The sequence below is a fragment of the Somniosus microcephalus genome, chromosome 1 (assembly GCF_052327205.1).
Source record: "Somniosus microcephalus isolate GS21.2 chromosome 1, FLI_Smic_1.0, whole genome shotgun sequence".
Taxonomy (NCBI): domain Eukaryota; kingdom Metazoa; phylum Chordata; class Chondrichthyes; order Squaliformes; family Somniosidae; genus Somniosus; species Somniosus microcephalus.
In genome coordinates this window covers 169,728,830-169,745,643 of record NC_140987.1, presented here as the reverse complement: position 1 = coordinate 169,745,643, position 16,814 = coordinate 169,728,830, and the positions used below count along the sequence as shown (strand labels likewise).

The 16,814-nt window shown below is 44.5% G+C and overlaps 1 protein-coding gene across 2 annotated transcripts in view; it reads right to left on the bottom strand.

Moving 5' to 3' along the window:
• Window positions 1-1,288: 1,288 nt before the first annotated feature.
• Window positions 1,289-16,814, bottom strand: part of stard4 (StAR related lipid transfer domain containing 4) — a 29,329-nt gene continuing 13,803 nt past the window's right edge. Inside the window, exons 5-6 of one of the 2 annotated variants that reach the window (XM_085987356.1) lie at window positions 9,052-9,166; window positions 1,289-7,784 (exon numbers count right to left, since the gene is read on the bottom strand). In XM_085987356.1, the coding sequence (XP_085843482.1) occupies window positions 7,552-7,784; window positions 9,052-9,166 (348 nt within the window). In that variant the 3' untranslated portion in view covers window positions 1,289-7,551. Of the gene's footprint in view, window positions 7,785-9,051; window positions 9,170-16,814 lie in introns of both variants that reach the window. The other variant, XM_085987346.1, reaches the window with a different exon arrangement.

Here is a 16,814-nt window from a genome sequence, read left to right as displayed (position 1 = left end):
TAGCCAACTCGCCCCCTCATACCTACGTTGTTTGCTTGGTTTAGATTTTAGACCCTAGTTTCAATTTAACTAAATCACTTTCAAACGTAATATAAAATTCTATCATATTATGGTCACTCTTCCCTAAAGGCCCCTTTACTACAAGGTTATTAATGAACCCTTTCTCATTGCACAATACTAGATCTAAAATAGCCTGTTCCCAGGTTGGTTCCTCAACATAGTGATCTAGAAAACTATCTTGTATACATTCCATGAATTCGTCCTCCACACTATTACTGCAAATTTGGTTTGCCCAGTCTATATGTAGATTAAAGTCGTCCATGATTACTGTATTACCCTTGTTACATGTGCCTCTAATTTCCTGATTTATACTCTGCCCTACATTACAACTACAAAACAATGCAGTGCACATTAATTGATCACCAGTTCATGACATTTCTGGGATTATATATGAAAATATTAATTATGAAACAAAAAACCATATCGACAGGGAGCACTTCTACATTAACTTTACTCAGGAGCAATGCAGAATGCAATGACTATGAATTAGTGAAATGCTAATTTATATAATCAAATCATATTACTTTAGAATTACTTAAAAATATTTAAAATACAAATAAAAGCTAATTTATGATAAGAGAAAGTAACATTCAAGTGTTGAACATTAGGTCCGAGAAATTCGGCCGCAGAGGAAGTGCGTACATATTTCCGGCAGTAAGTGCACTGCCCGTCATATTGGATAAGGTAGCTGTGCTGGTGGCAGAAGCACACATCAGAAACATTTAAAGCCCAGAATAATTTCATAAAATTAGACGCGCAGGACCCGTTTTTGGTTTTCAAAAGCACCATTCACTCGCCACGTCTTGAACTCGCACAGTACAACATGGCACTAACCAGCAAGAATGCCCTCTTCCAGCGCTATTTAAAGAGATCATGTAGTACTTACAGGTTAGCTGCTGGTTTATCATTTCAGGGTGCTGGTTAAGTTCTGGACTTTTTGGAGTGTTTCATCACTCTGGAAAGTTCACTGTCTACACAGAGAAAGATTTTGCTGGTCTTCCACTGTTGTGGTTTGCCTCAAATAGTCTGGCTGCAGACATGGGTGGTCTCATAGGGCTGCTTGAGGCTGGATAATGAGGGTCAACAGCAAGGAAGATACCACATAGCAGGAATAGCTGCCAGAAGAGGGAGGTGAATGAGAAATCAAATGCCAGTTTCTCAAACTGAGCTGATAATTGCTGAGGTAAAACATGTACTATTTTCAAAAGCAGTAATGACAATATGGGGCACTTTAGGATGGAAGTCTTTTAATATCAGTGAGCTCATCCAAATAGAAACCCATTGTCTTCATTCTACAGCATGTGTTTATGTGCTGTTTACACAAATCAAGGCAAGTTTCTTGCTCTGTTTTTTAAAAATATCTAACAAAAGTGCAAATACACATTTAAAGAAAGTCACATTAATGTTTCCCCATTAATTTCTGCAACCATCTGAAACTCACACAATAACAGCCTAATTCAGGGTTCTATCTGGTAATAGACTGGGAGGAATGTCAACACATTTAAAAATTCTCTTTAAACTCTGCTGGACCGTGTGAAGGCGAGACAGCAACAAAAAAAAACACAAAACATAGCCACACGTAATTGGGAGATAAACTTGGAATCAAAATCTCATTACTTTTTGCCTGCTGGGTTGTACGGACATAGGAAACACAATAAAGCTAACAAGTGCTGACCTTCTTACTGAACATCAGAAAAGTGTACGTAATCAGGGTGCAGATATTTCAGTTATTGTAAATGAAGAGGCACTGAAAAGAATTGCCCAATGACCATTATACAGAGGTAGCACATCACTGTAAATGTTAAAGAGCAAGAACTTTTTATTTTTTAAATCAGAAACTGGGAATAGAGTGACATAAGGTTTGATGCCACCATGTGGTTAAAGGAGAACTGTGTATAAGCGAAGTAAAACTCATTTGAAATAAACAGATGGAAAATTGAAGCCAGTTTTGTCAGAATCTGATTAATCTTATGGCTTATCTTGATTTGGAAATTTGTATCCTCCCGAATTTCTAATTCTAAATAAAATGTTGGGTTTAACAAGTTCAATATTCTGGAAGACAGATCATCAACTTTACCACAAGAAATTGTCTTATGACTTGGTTTCCCAAGAACAACTTTTATTGTAATGAATTAGGACTCTTTATTTTTAATCTTTATCACAAAACTAACTATAAATTAGTGCGGAGTGTTCACCCTGTAATCTAATCCACAACCACGTCAAAAAGTTGACATTGCTGAGACGCTAAATTTCAGATTCTAAAAAGATAAAGAAGTTGCAGCAGCACAGGACTTGCATGAGGAACACTGGGATGGTTCTACAGATGAAAGAGAACTAATAAAAGGAAATGAAGCTTCCTAGACCCAAAATTCCTAGAGTGGGGAGGCCACAAACTGAGCAGATCACTTGTGGGTCAAATAGAGATTTGAGCAGAACCTGGATTTCGCCCATTTGCCTTCCGTCAGAAATTCGGAGGATAGTCTTCTGCTCACCACTACCCCAAACACCCATGCAACTGCTTGGAGGTCTCCCTGGGGGGCATTCCTGGGCTACCCCAGGAATTACACCCAGCTCGCCAATCTTAGGAACAGGTGTGGATTCTGTACTGAGTCTTCCAAAGGCCCAATGGATCTTGCAGAGCTAACTTAATCGATCAGAAAGGGGGCCAATTATCTCCCATTGCAGGCCAATGTTTTCCTTGGGAAAAAGAAAAAAACTGTGCCCTTTTACCCCCGATAAGAGCCTCTGCTTCCCTCATTGTGGGCCTCCTGCCTGAATATTAAAATTATCCCATTCCAGTGATTTGGGATGGGTCAATGGCCTTTAGTCAACTGCCAGAATTCCCACCCTGACACATTTCTGGTGATGGAGCGGAAAGCCAGCAATTTTGGGTCCCATAAGTTCAACAAACTTTTATGTTCACTGTAGTTAGTGCTTATAATTAAAACACCAACTTGAGCTGTACAGTTAAACATCTGCAGATATGTAGAGCCAGCTAAGAGTAACGACAACTTGCATTTATATAGCACCTTTAACGTGGAAAAACATCCCAAGGTGCTTCATAGAGGCATAATCAGACAAAAATGGAAGGCCGAGCCAAAGAAGGAATTATTAAGAGGGGTGACCAAAGACTTGGTGAGAGTGCTGTATTTTAAGGAGGATCTTAAAGGAGCAGGTGGAGATGCAGAGGGGTTTACGGAAGGATTTACAGAGTGTGGGGCCTAGACAGCTGAAGGGACGGCTGTATTGTATAAGAGCCCAGAATCGAAGGAGCAGAGAGTTCTCGGATGATTGTAGGGCTAGAGGAGGCTACGGAGATAACGAGAGGCAAAGCATGGCATGAAGGGATTTATACACAAGGATGGGCATTTTAAATTGTTGGTGTTGGTGGACGGGAGCCAACGTAGATCAGTGAGGACAGGAGCAATAAGTGAGTGGAACTTGGTGTAGGATAGGATACGGGCAGCAGGATTTTGGATGAGCTAAAGTTTACAGAATATGGAGGATGGGAGACTGGCTAGGAAAGCATTGGAATAGTCAAGTCTGGAGATGACAAAGGCATGGATGAGAGTTTCAGCAGATAGGCTGAGGCAGAGGCAGTAGCAGGCAATGTTATGTTGGTGGAAGCAGGTAATCTTTGTAATGGAGAGAATATGGGGTCAGTGGTGTCATAAATCTCATCATCAAGAAACTACCTATGAAATAACACTGGACGGCCAGCTGGTGGCGCCGTCCAAGGAGTATAAATACTCGGGCGTTGGCCCCAGCTTGCCAGGGACATTTTGTAAAGACAAGGAGCTAGTGGATACAACCAGACTTCCATGTTCTGCAATAAGTTGATTAAAGCCTTGCTTTATGCTCAAACCAAGTGCGTAGTGAGTTTTATTACGTCAAGTGGCTCATCTCAGTGTCAAATAGGATGCAGAGGTTGAGTACAGCCTAGTTCAACCTGATACAGTGGCTGAAGAGAGGGTGGAATCGCTGGTGATGGTAGAGATTGTAGCAGGGTTGGGGGGGGCGGGCTACGACGATTGCCTCAGTCTTGCTGTTGTTTAACTTGAGGAAATTTTAACTCATCCTAGGCAGGATGTCAGGCAAGCAGGCCGGAATTTTCTCAAGGGAGGCGGGGGTCCTCTGAGGCGGGCGGGAAACCCGGGAGAACGGATTTAAATTGGTGGGATTTGAGCTCACGTCTCTGGATCATTAGTCCAGGCCTCTAGATTACTAGCCCAGTGACATTACCACTACGCTACCGTTCCCACTCTGGTTATGATCAGAATAGCAAGAGTGGAACCAAGCGAGGACAGCCCACTGAGCTGAACAACGGAGGAACTGGGTCTCAAAAGATTATAGAGCAGCCTCGGAGGAAAAAAACACCACGGTTGCATTTAGAGGATATATCATTTGTGACTTTGTTTTAGTGCTGTGGCAGGGGCAGAAACCAGATTGAAAAGATTCAAACACGGAGTTGCGAGAAAGATGTGCATGGAATTGGGAGGGGTTAACATGTTCAAGGACTTAAGAGGAAAGGAAGATTTGGAAGGTTGGTTGCAAGGGCAGAGGGGTTAAGGGTGGGATTTTAAAAAAAACATTTGAGGATAGGAGAGATGACAGCAATTTTGAATGGGAAGGGAACAAATAAGTACCTGAAGAAAATGAACCATTTACAATGTCAATATCCACACTGCAACAAACACCTACTGGACTGTGTGGGCAGTTTCAATAGGGATAAATTCTACAGTAGCTGTTTAGAAAGCTCGTTATATAATAAAGTACCTCATATGCATCAAGCCCCTCTTTACTATTTTTAAAGGAATAATTAATAAAATTTAGCCGCTACATACATAAAGCTGCTGTGTAGTGATAAATCTACGGTCATGAAATTGGTCAAGATTTTACATCAGGTCACTGAATTAGTTATGCTGCATTGGCTAGTTTAACTACTATTTAAATGCCAGGGTCTTGGAACCTGCTGACATATCCCTCAAACTGACCTTTAAAATAGTGACAAGAAAATAAGTGACTGCCTGTGTTTACATGAGGATTGACAAATCCTGGGAATGGAATCAACAATTTCGGTTTGTGGTGGTGCTTTACTGACAGTTTTATGGATTCATGTGTTAATTAGATGTCAAAAAATTAAAGCATCTAGTCAACATGCCTTAGTTCTGGACACTGAAGCACAAGGAAAAAAGAAAAGGAAAGAAAAGCCGATTTTTTTCTTTCGGAGGCTGATCAATCCACTACGCAGTTCGTTTTCATTATGTGTGTCTGAATTTTGCATCTTTTTCCTTTTTTAAGCACCACCTTGAAATAGTATGGGTTGCAAAAATATTTCAAGAAAGATATGTACGGAAGTACTTACAATACAAAATATTTACTTGTGCATATTTAAACAAATATTTTTGTTCAAAAATCTCCCAAATATAGGAAGAAATAAGAAGTATTCAATAAAATTTTGGAAAACCAATATTTGAGGCCTGACCGAAGCCCTTGCCATTAGTCATAGAGTTGACCAACAGAGACTGAGATAGCTTCAGTAAAATCAGCAACCTTCTGGTTCTTCAATGGCAACACAGAGCAGCCAGGAGCCAACCACTGAACACCCAGTGCTCACAAAATCCATCTCACAATACTTTCAGATATATCAGCTACACTGAATAGCACCATCTAGTGAAAGCTTAAACTTACACAACTCAATTTTAAGCCTGAAGTCTAAATAGATCAGGGAGATAGGGATAGCCTGAGTAATTACAGGCCAGTCAGCCTAACCTCGGTGGTGGGCAAATTATTGGAAAAAATTCTGAGGGATAGTATTAATCATCATTTAGAAAGGCACAGAATAATCAAGGACAGTCAGCATGGATTTGTTAAGGGAAGGTCGTGTCTGACTAACTTAATAATATTTTGAGAGGTAACAAGGAGGGTCGATGAGTGTAGCGCGTTTGATGTAGTCTACATGGATTTTAGCAAGGTTTTTGACGAGATCCCACATGGCAGACTGCACAGAAAAGTAAAAGCCCATGGGATCCAAGTGGCAAGTTGGATCCAAAATTGGCTTAGTGGCAGGAAGTAGAGGGGTCAATAACCAGGCGGAATAGATTTAAAGTAATTGGTAGAAGGATTAGAGGGGATTTGAAGAGAAATGTTTTCACCCAAAGGGTGGTGGGGGTCTGGAAGGAAGGGTAATGGTCAACAGGAGTTTGTGTGACTGGAAGGCTGTTTCCAGTGGGGCTCCGCAGTGCTCAGTACTAGGTCCCTTACTTTTTGTGGTATACATCAATGCTTTAGACTTCAACGTAGGGGCATGATTAAGAAGTTTGCAAATGATACAATAATTGGCCATGTGGTTGATCGTGAGGAAGAAAGCTGTAGACTGCAGGAAGATATCAATGGACTGGTCAGGTGGGCAGAACAGTGGCAAATGGAATTCAATCCAGAGAAGTGTGAGGTAATGCATTTGGGGAGGGCCAACAAGGTAAAGGAACACACAGCAAATGGTAGGATACTGAGAAGTGTAGAGGAACAGAGGGACCTTGGAATGCACTTCCACAGATCCCTGAACGTAGCAGGACAGGTAGATAAGGTGATTAAGAAGTCATACGGGATACTTTCCTTTATTAGCTGAGGCATAGAATACAAGAGCAGGGAGGTCACGCTAGAACTGTATAAAACACTAGTTAGGCCACAGCTAGAGTACTGCATACAATTCTGGTCACCACAATACAGGAAAGATGTGATTGCACTAGGAGGGGGTACAGAAGCAATTTACAAGGATGTTGCCAAAACTGGAGAATTTTAGCTAAGAGGAAAGATTGGATAGGCTGGGGTTATTTTCTTTGGAACAGAGGAAGCTGAGGGGAGATTTAATTGAGGTATATAAAATTATGAGGAGCCTAGATAGGGGAAATAGGTCCTTCCTATCCACTCTAACAGAGAGGTCAATAACCAGGGGGCATACATTTAAAGCAATTGGTAGAAGGATTAGAGGGAATTTGAGGAGTAATTTTTTCTGGAACTCACTGCCTGAAAGGGTGGTAGAGGCAGAGACCCTCATCACATTTAAAAAGTACTTGGATATGCACTTGAAGTGCTGTAATCTACAAAGCTACGGGCTAAGAGCTGGAAAGTAGGATTAGGCTGGATAGCTCTTTTTCAGCCGGCGCAGACATGATGGGCTGAATGGCCTCCTTCTGTGCCACAAAATTTTATGATTCTATACAACAGATTATGGGATTAAAATGTACACCAAGATCAGAACGAAAGTCCATTAGCTGTAAACAGTTACTAATATAATTATACTGAAATTGTAATATTGCTTTTATACACATAAAAATAGATCAAATGAAGAAACACACCAAGCCTGGCTACTGCCAACAAATATTGCACTTATTACCGACCCAAGCTCTGTCACACAGTAGGAAGAAACTTATATCAAGGAATTACATTAAAAATATTCTTTTAAACATTGTCTATAGTTACTGTTTCAGTTTAGACCCAAGTTTTCAAAGCATTCTGGAGTTCATTATAGAAGTTGACTAATGAATTTGCCATTGCAGAGTCCACTACAGTCTGTGGCAGCATTCCTCGTAAATCGGTCTGAATAAAGCCAGTCAAGAGACTGTGGTCAGGGTCGCTCTTCAAAGGAATGCAAAACCATCCACATGGGTGATTAAATCCATGAACAAAATTAGGTTGTTTCTCCCCATATTCAACACTGACTCCTGTATTGGGTTAACAAGAAGATTGTACTTTAATACAACTAGACATGTCAAAGCATTACTCCCCAAAATAACTAAACCCTTCTCCCAAAGCTGTATTACATGTACTACAAAAAGTTCAAATTATCGAAAAAAAAGCATAGCATGGGAACAATGCCAAATTCTTTTTAAAACTGGGTTATATTTATGACTTAAAAAAAAAAATTGAATAGCACACTAATTTATGTTACAAGTATTAGGTAGGTCCTTGTAAGTGGGGATGGGTTGAAACTATACAGTAAATTTTACAAATTTGCAGCCTTGGCACAAAGCTTTGCCCACTGGGAACACACATCAGGATCCAGACCCCTGCAAGGCTCTCCGAGATGCACAATTCATATAATTAGCTTTTATATCGGTAATTATTCCCAGTGTTTGAAGGCTGCAGTACTCTGGGTTTTTTTTTTATTCGTTTATGGGATGTGGGCGTCGCTGGCAAGGCCAGCATTTATTGCTCATCCCTAGTTGCCCTCGAGAAGGTGGTGGTGAGCCGCCTTGTTGAACCGTTGCAGTCCGTGTGGTGAAGGTACTCCCACAGTGCTGTTAGGTAGGGAGCTCCAGGATTTTGACCCAGTGACGATGACTGAACGGCAATGTACTTCTAAGTCAGGATGGTGTGTGACTTGGAGGGGAAACTGGAGGTGGCGGTGTTCCCATGCACCTGCTGCCCTTGTCCTTCTAGGTGAAAGAGGTCGCGGGTTTGGGAGGTGCTGCCGAAGAAGCCTTGGCGAGTTGCTGCAGTGCATCTTGGTCTCTGGTTCAGGAAACCAGAGTCAAAATTTGCCCTTTTTCCATATACCTGCAGAAAACTGGGAAATCTCAGCTACAAATATGTAAAATGGGGAATCTTCTACTAGGCCTTGAGGGTCAATAATAAACAGTTGCATGAGATGTGAATGGATGTAAGCAACTTTTAGCTGATAAAATTTGCAATAAAAATATATGCAATAGGAGAAACAGTAACAATAATGATACTGTTTGTTTTTGGAGTTAACACCTCTAGCAGCCTGTCTGATAGTACAATTGCAATTCTTTGTTCTGCAATCAACATCTTAAATCTCTAGAGCACTGAAATGCTTTATCATTGCTTTCTACCCACAATTCCACGCACTTCCAGATTCCCAGTCTCAGCTGTGTATTCATGGGAAGAAGTTGGGCAGAAGACACATGTTCCTCCAGGGAAGGGGAGAAAAGAGAAGAGAAGGTTGTAAACTTAGCTACGTGTACTCACCACACGACAGCAGCCCATCCTGGTAATCTGTGGTATAGGAGAAGTCGATGAACTCTCTTGGGGCAATGACGTTCCACAACTGTCCTGCTGTGGTGTAATGCATCAAACAACAGCCCTGCTGTGTAAAATAGTAAGAGGTTAATACATTTTCATACACAAGATATTATTTTTCCATATTATGCTTTCTTGTACAGTAGTATCTTCCTGTATAAACAACAACTCCTCACCTTTAATATAGTAAAACGTTCCAAAGCGCTTCACAGGAGTGTTATCAAACAAAATTTGACACCGAGCCACATAAGGAGATATTTAGACAGATGAACAAAAGCCTGGTCAAAGAGGTAGGTTTTAAGGAGCATCTTAAAGGAAGAAAGAGAGGTAGAGAGACAGAGTTTCAGGGAGGGTTTTCCAGATCTTTAGGGCCTAGGCAACTAAAAGCACGCCCGACAATGGTGGAGCAATTAAAATCGGGAATGTGCAAGAGGCCAGAATTGGAGGAGCACTGCGATCTCAGAGGGTTGTAGGAGATTACAGAGATAGGGAGGGGCGAGGCCATGGAGGATTGGAAAACAAGGATGAGAATTTTAAAATTGAGGCATTGCTGGCCCGGGAGCCAATGTAGGTCAGCGAGCACAGGGGTGATGGATGAACAGAACTGAGGGGAAATCTTTACTTCCCGACGCGCTGGGAGCAGGGTTCCGGTAGTACACGGAAAACCCGGAAGTCTGGGTTTCACCGCACGCTGTGGCGATTTAACTGTCACTAATCATCACGTCAAACTAAACACTCTGGGTGAGAGGTGCAGTGACTGATGGGGCATTGTGTGTGGGTCACGAATTGCTAACAAGTTATTGGGTACAAAGTGAATAGTGACAGTATCATGACTTCCGGATTTTGTCCAGTCCAATGTCACTTGCCGCACACGTGCCGGGCTTTACGGAACAGCTATGAAATGGGAGCTTCTACAGACCATTTGCAGCTGTCAAGTTAAGAAATCATCCCATGCTGACACAACTCCCGACCTGCTTACCTGACGTGGTCCCCGAGCAGCGGGGAAGCCGTTGGCGAGCTTAAAATAGTTTTTAACTGCCTGTTAACAAGCTCTTAATAATCCAAATTGCCTGCCCCGCCGCTTGGTGTTGGGTCTGTTCAGCGATGACAGACCAGACATCTGGGAGACTAGTTGACAGCGGGTTCCCTACCCGGTCAAAAAATAATTTTTCCCAGCCGACCCACCATCAAACGCCCCCACTGACCCCACTAAAAATTACCCCCCAGATCTCAGTTTAATGCTTCATCCAAAGGCCAGGACCTCCAACTATGTAGCAGGCTGTCAGTATCTTATTAGACTGTCAGCCTAGATTATGTGCTCAATAAAAAGTGACAATTATTAACGGTGTTAAACATTAACAAAGATAAAGCACAAATATAAATTTTAATCCACATTAAAAGATTTGTCCAGTCGGTACATCACGATGAGGAACTTTGAATGACATCATCAGGCTGAAGTTCCCACTAGTCAAACTTAATCAACATCCAGAAATGCAACTTTGGCAACACTTAGAAAGTGCGACTCTGCAGAGGAAGCCAAGCAATTTTCAGTCTATGAATTAGCAATTTACTAAAACTGAACTGAAGGACCAAATCTTATTTTTTTTATTTGTTCATGGAATGTGGGCATCGCTGGCAAGGCCAGCATTTATTGCCCATCCCTAATTACCCTTGAGAAGGTGGTGGTGAGCCGCCTTTTTGAACCGCTGCAGTCCGTGTGGTGAAGGTACTCCCACAGTGCTGTTAGGGAGGGAGTTCCAGGACTTTGACCCAGCGACGATGAAGGATCGGCGATATACTTCCAAGTCAGGATGGTGTGTGACGTAGAGTCATAGTCATAGAGTTATACAGCACAGAAAGAGGCCCTTCGGCCCATCGCGTCCGCGCCGGCCATCAAGCCCTGTCTAATCTAATCCCATTTTCCAGCATCTGGTCCGTAGCCTTGTATGCTATGGCATTTCAAGCGCTCATCTAAATGCTTCTTGAATGTTGTGAGGGTTCCTGCCTCTACCACCCTTTCAGGCAGTGAGTTCCAGATTCCAACCACCCTCTGGGTGAAAAAGTTCTTCCTCAAATCCCCTCTAAACCTCCTGCCCCTTACCTTGAATCTATGCCCCCTTGTTATTGACCCCTCTACTAAGGGAAAAAGTTCCTTTCTATCTACCCTATCTATGCCCCTCATAATTTTGTACACCTCAATCAGGTCCCCCCCTCAGCCTTCTCTGCTCCAAGGAAAACAACCCCAGCCTGTCCAGTCTTTCTTCATAGCTGAAGCGCTCCAGCCCAGGTAACATCCTGGTGAATCGCCTCTGCACCCTCTCCAAAGCAATCACATCCTTCCTTAAGTGTGGCAACCAGAACTGCACACAGTATTCCAGCTGTGGCCTAACTAGCGTTTTGTACAGCTCCATCATAACCTCCCTGCTCTTATATTCTATGCTTCGGCTAATGAAGGCAAGTATCCCATATGCCTTTTTAACCACCTTATCTACCTGTTCTGCTGCCTTCAGGGATCTATGTACATGCACACCAAGGTCCCTCTGATCCTCTGTCTTTCCTAGGGTCTTACCATTCATTGTGTATTCCCTTGCCTCATTAGTCCCTCCAAAATGCATCACCTCACACTTATCAGGGTTAAATTCCATTTGCCACTGTTCCGCCCATCTGACCAACCCATCTATATCATCCTGTAGCCTGAGGCTTCCCTCCTTGCTATTTACCACCCCACCAATTTTTGTGTCATCTGCGAACTTACTGATCATACCTTTTACATTCACATCCAAATCATTAATGTAGACCACAAACAGCAAGGGACCCAGCACCGATCCCTGCGGTAGCCCACTGGACACAGGCTTCCAGTCACAAAAATAACCTTCAACCATCACCCTCTGCCTTCTGCCACTAAGCCAGTTTTGGATCCAATGTGCCAAGGCATCCTGGATCCCATGGCCTCTTACCTTCTTGACCAGTCTCCTGTGCGGGACTTATCGAAAGCCTTACTGAAATCCATGTAAACCACATCCACTGCACTACCCTCATCTACACACCTAGTCACCCCCTCAAAAAATTCAATCAAATTGGTCAGACATGATCTTCCCTTGACAAAGCCATGCTGACTATCCCTGATTAATCCTTGCCTCTCCAAGTGGAGGCTAATTCTGTCCCTCAGAATTTTTCCCCATAATTTCCCTACCACTGATGTTAGGCTCCCTGACGTGTAATTCCCTGGTTTATCCCTACTACCCTTCTTGAATAATGGTACTACGTTAGCTGTTCTCCAGTCCTCTGGCACATCCCCTGTGGCCAGAGAGGTTCTGAAAATTTGTGTCAGAGCCCCTGCAATTTCCTCCTTTGCCTCACACAGCAGCCTGGGATACATCTCGTCCGGGCCTGGGGATTTATCCACTTTTAAGCCTGCTAAAACCGCTAGTACCTCCTCCCTCTTGATACTAATATGTTCAAGTATATCACAGTCCCCCTGCCCGATTTCTATGTCTACATCGTCCTTCTCCATAGTGAACACAGAAGCAAAAAATTCATTTAAAACCCCACCTACATCTTCTGGCTCCACACACAGATTGCCACTTTGGTCCCTAATGGGCCCTACTCTTTCCCTAGTTATCCTCTTGCCCTTAATATACTTATAAAACACCTTAGGATTTTCCTTTATTTTGCTCGCCAGTGTTATTTCATGGCCCCTCCTCGCTCTCCTAATTTCTTTTTTTAAGTATCCCCCTGCACTTTTTATACTTCTCTAGGGCTTCCTCTGTCTTTAGTCCTTTGTATCTGCCAAAAGCCCCCCTTTTTTTCCTAATCCATTCTCGTATATCCCTTGACATCCAAGGTTCCCTGGGCTTGTTGGTCCCACCCTTGACCTTTACGGGCACATGTTGCCATTGTACTCTCTCAATTTCCTTTCTGAAAGACTCCCATTGCTCCGATGTGGATTTTCCTACAAGTAGCTGATCCCAGTCCACATTGGCCAGATCCTGCCTTATCATATTAAAATCGGCCTTCCCCCAATTTAGAACCTTTATTTCCGGTCCATCTCTGTCCTTTTCCATGACTACCTTAAATCTCACCGAATTATGGTCACCGTCACCAAAGTGCTCACCTACTAAAACTTCTACCACTTGCCCGGCCACATTCCCTAGAATTAGGCCCAGTACCGCCCCCTCTCTTGTAGGACTTTCTACATGCTGGCTCAAAAAGCTCTCCTGGATGCACTTTAAGAATTCTGCACCCTCTAAGCCTTTCACACTCTTACTATCCCAGTTAATATTGGGGAAGTTGAAATCCCCCACTATTATTACCCTTATTTGCACATTTCTCTGAGATTTGCCTACATATCTGTTCCTCTATCTCCCCCTGACTGTTTGGGGGCCTATAGTACACTCCCAGAAAAGTGCTTGCCCCCTTTTTGTTTTTAAGTTCTACCCATATGGCCTCATTAGAGGAACCTGTTAATATATCATCCCCCCTTACAGCAGTAATTAACTCCTTAATTAATATTGCGACACCCCCTCCTCTTTTACCACCCCCCCCCCCCCCGTCTCGCCTGAAGATTCTATACCCCGGAATATTGAGCTGCCAGTCTTGCCCCTCCCTCAACCATGTCTCCGTGATAGCAACAATATCATACTCCCATGTGTTCATCAACACCTTCAGTTCATCCACCTTATTCGCAAGACTCCTTGCATTAAAATAAATGCCATCCAGCCTTGCCCTACACCCTTGTGCCGTTACATATTTGCTCTGCCTTCCAAGCTGACTTGTTTTTTCCTCTATATTTGGCTGTACATCATCCCCTATTATAGCTCCACTCTGTATCCCATCCCCCTGCCAAGTTAGTTTAAACCCCCCCACCCCCCCCTCCACCAGTGCTAGCAAACCTCCCCGCAAGGATATCTGTCCCGTTCTGGTTCAGGTGCAACCCGTCCAACTTGTACAAGTCCCACCTTCCCCAGAAGCAGACCCAGTGATTCAGGAAACTAAAGCCCTCCCTCCTGCACCAACTCTTTAGCCACGCATTCATCTGCTCTATCCTCCTATTCCTATACTCACTAGCACGTGGCACCGGGAGTAATCCAGAGATTACAACCTTTGAGGTCCTGCTCTTTATTCTGCTACCTAGCTCCCTAAATTCTTGCTGCAGGACCTCATCCCTCTTCCTGCCCATGTCGTTGGTCCCAATGTGAACCACGACCTCTGCCTGTTCACCCTCCCCCTTCAGAATGCCCTGCAGCCATTCAGTGACATCCTTGACCCTGGCACCAGGGAGGCAACAAACCATCCTGGAGTCACGTCTACGGCCACAGAAACGCCTATCTGTTCCCCTTACGATAGAATCCCCTACCACTATTGCTCTCCCACTCTTTTTCCTCCCTTCCTGAGCAACAGAAGCACCCCCGGTGCCAGGACGTTGGCTGCTGCTGCCTTCCCCTGGTAAGTCATCCCCCTCAACAGTATCCAAATCGGTATACCTGTTTGAGAGGGGGATGGCCACAGGGGTCCCCTGCACTACCTGCCTGCTTCTACTGCTTCGCCTGATGGTCACCCATTTCCCTTCTGCCTGTGCAGCCTTTACCTGCAGTGTGACCAGCTCACTAAACATGTTATCCACGACCCTCTCAGCATCACGAATGCTCCAAAACTCATCCATCCGCAGCTGCAGCGCCTCAATGCGGTCTGCTAGAAGCTGCAGCTGAATACATTTCCGGCACACCTGGTCGTCAGGGATACCGGCAGTGTCCCTGAATTCCCACATAGCGCAGGTGGAGCATAACACGGGGCTGGGCTGTCCTGACATGACTTACCCTGTAATTAATTTAAATTAATTCAATACCACCAATTAAAGATATACTCTAGGGCGCTTGTATGGCAGAAGTCTCCACTACACCACAGAGACCCTAGAAAATATAAACCGCAGAGTTAAGGTTTAAAGAGAGAGAAATACTCACCAACCAATCACCTGCTTCCTGGTGACGTCACACTTTGATTACTTTTTACCTCTCTCCCCCACTGAATTGGTAAGCCTCGCTGCTCCCGCCGCTTTTATACCTCGCCGGTCGCTGCTCTCCTCCAGGTCCAGCCGCTGCGGTCGGGCCTCGCTGCCGCCGCGGTCGGGCCTCGCTGCCGCCGCGGCTTTTATACCTCGCCGGTCGCTGCTCTCCCCCAGGTCCACGCGGAGGGGAACTTGGAGGTGGTGGTGTTCCCATGCACTTGCTGCCCTTGTCCTTCTAGGTGGAAGAGGTCGCAGGTTTGGGAGGTGCTGCCGAAGAAGCCTTGGCGAGTTGCTGCAGTGCATCTTGTAGATGGTACACATTGCAGCCACAGTACGCTGGTGGTGGAAGGAGTGAATGTTTAAGGTGGTGGATGGGGTGCCAATCAAGTGGGCTGCTTTGTCTTGGATGGTGTCGAGCTTCTTGAGTGTTGTTGGAGCTACAGTCATCCATGCAAGTGGAGAGTATTCCATCACACTCCTGACTTGTGCCTTGTAGATGGTGGAAGGGCTTTGGGGAGTCAGGAGGTGAGACACTCGCCGCAGAATACCCACCCTCTGACCTGCTCTTGTTGCCACAGTATTTATGAGGCTGGTCCAGTTAAGTTTCTGGTCAATGGTGACCCCCATCATATTGATGGTGGGGCATTCACGATTGTAATGCCATTGAATGTCAAGGGGCGGTGGTTAGACGCTTGCTTGTTGGAGATAGTCATTGCCTGACACTTGTGTGGTGCGAATGTTACCTACCACTTATCAGCCCAAGCCTGAATGTCGTCCAGGTCTTGCTGCATGCGGGCGTGGACTGCTTTATTATCTGAGGAGTTGCGACTGGGACTGAACACTGTGCAGTCATCAGCGAACATCCCCACTTCTGACCATATGATGGAGGGAAGGTCATTGATGAAGCAGCTGAAGATGGTTGGGACTGGGACACTGCCCTGAGGAACACCTGCAGCTATGTCCTGGGGCTGTGATGATTGACCTCCAACCACCACAACCATCTTCCTTTGTGCTAGGGATGACTCCAGCCAGTGGAGAGTTTTACCCCCATTCCCATTGACTTCAGTTTTACTAGGGCTCCTTGATGCCACTCTCGGTCAAATGCTGCCTTGATGTCAAGGGCAGTCACTCTCACCTCACCTCTGGAATTCAGCTTTTTTGTCCATGTTTGGACCAAGGCTGTAATGAGGTCTGGAGCCGAGTGGTCCTGGCAGAACCCAAACTGGGCATCAGTGAGCAGGTTATTGGTGAGTTAAGTGCTGCTTGAGAGCACCGTCAATGACACCTTCCATCACTTTGCTGATGAGTGAGAGTAGACTGATGGGGCGGTAACTGGCCAGATTGGATTTGTCCTGCTTTTTGTGGACAGGACATACCTGGGCAGTTTTCCACATTGTTGGACAGATGCCAGTGTTATAGCTGTACTGGAACAACTTGGCTAGAGGCACGGCTAGTTCTGGAGCACAAATCTTCAGCACGGCAGCCGGAATGTTATCAGGGCCCACAGCCTTTGCTGTATCCAGCAAGCTTAGCCATTTCTTGATATCATCCACTCGGCACTTCCGCCTGAAGATGGTTGCAAACGCTTCAGCCTTGTCTTTTGCACTGACGTGCTGGGCTCCACCATCATTGAGGATGGGGATATTCATGGAGCCTTCTCCTCCCGTTAGTTGTTTAATGGTCCACCATCATTCATGACTGGATGTGG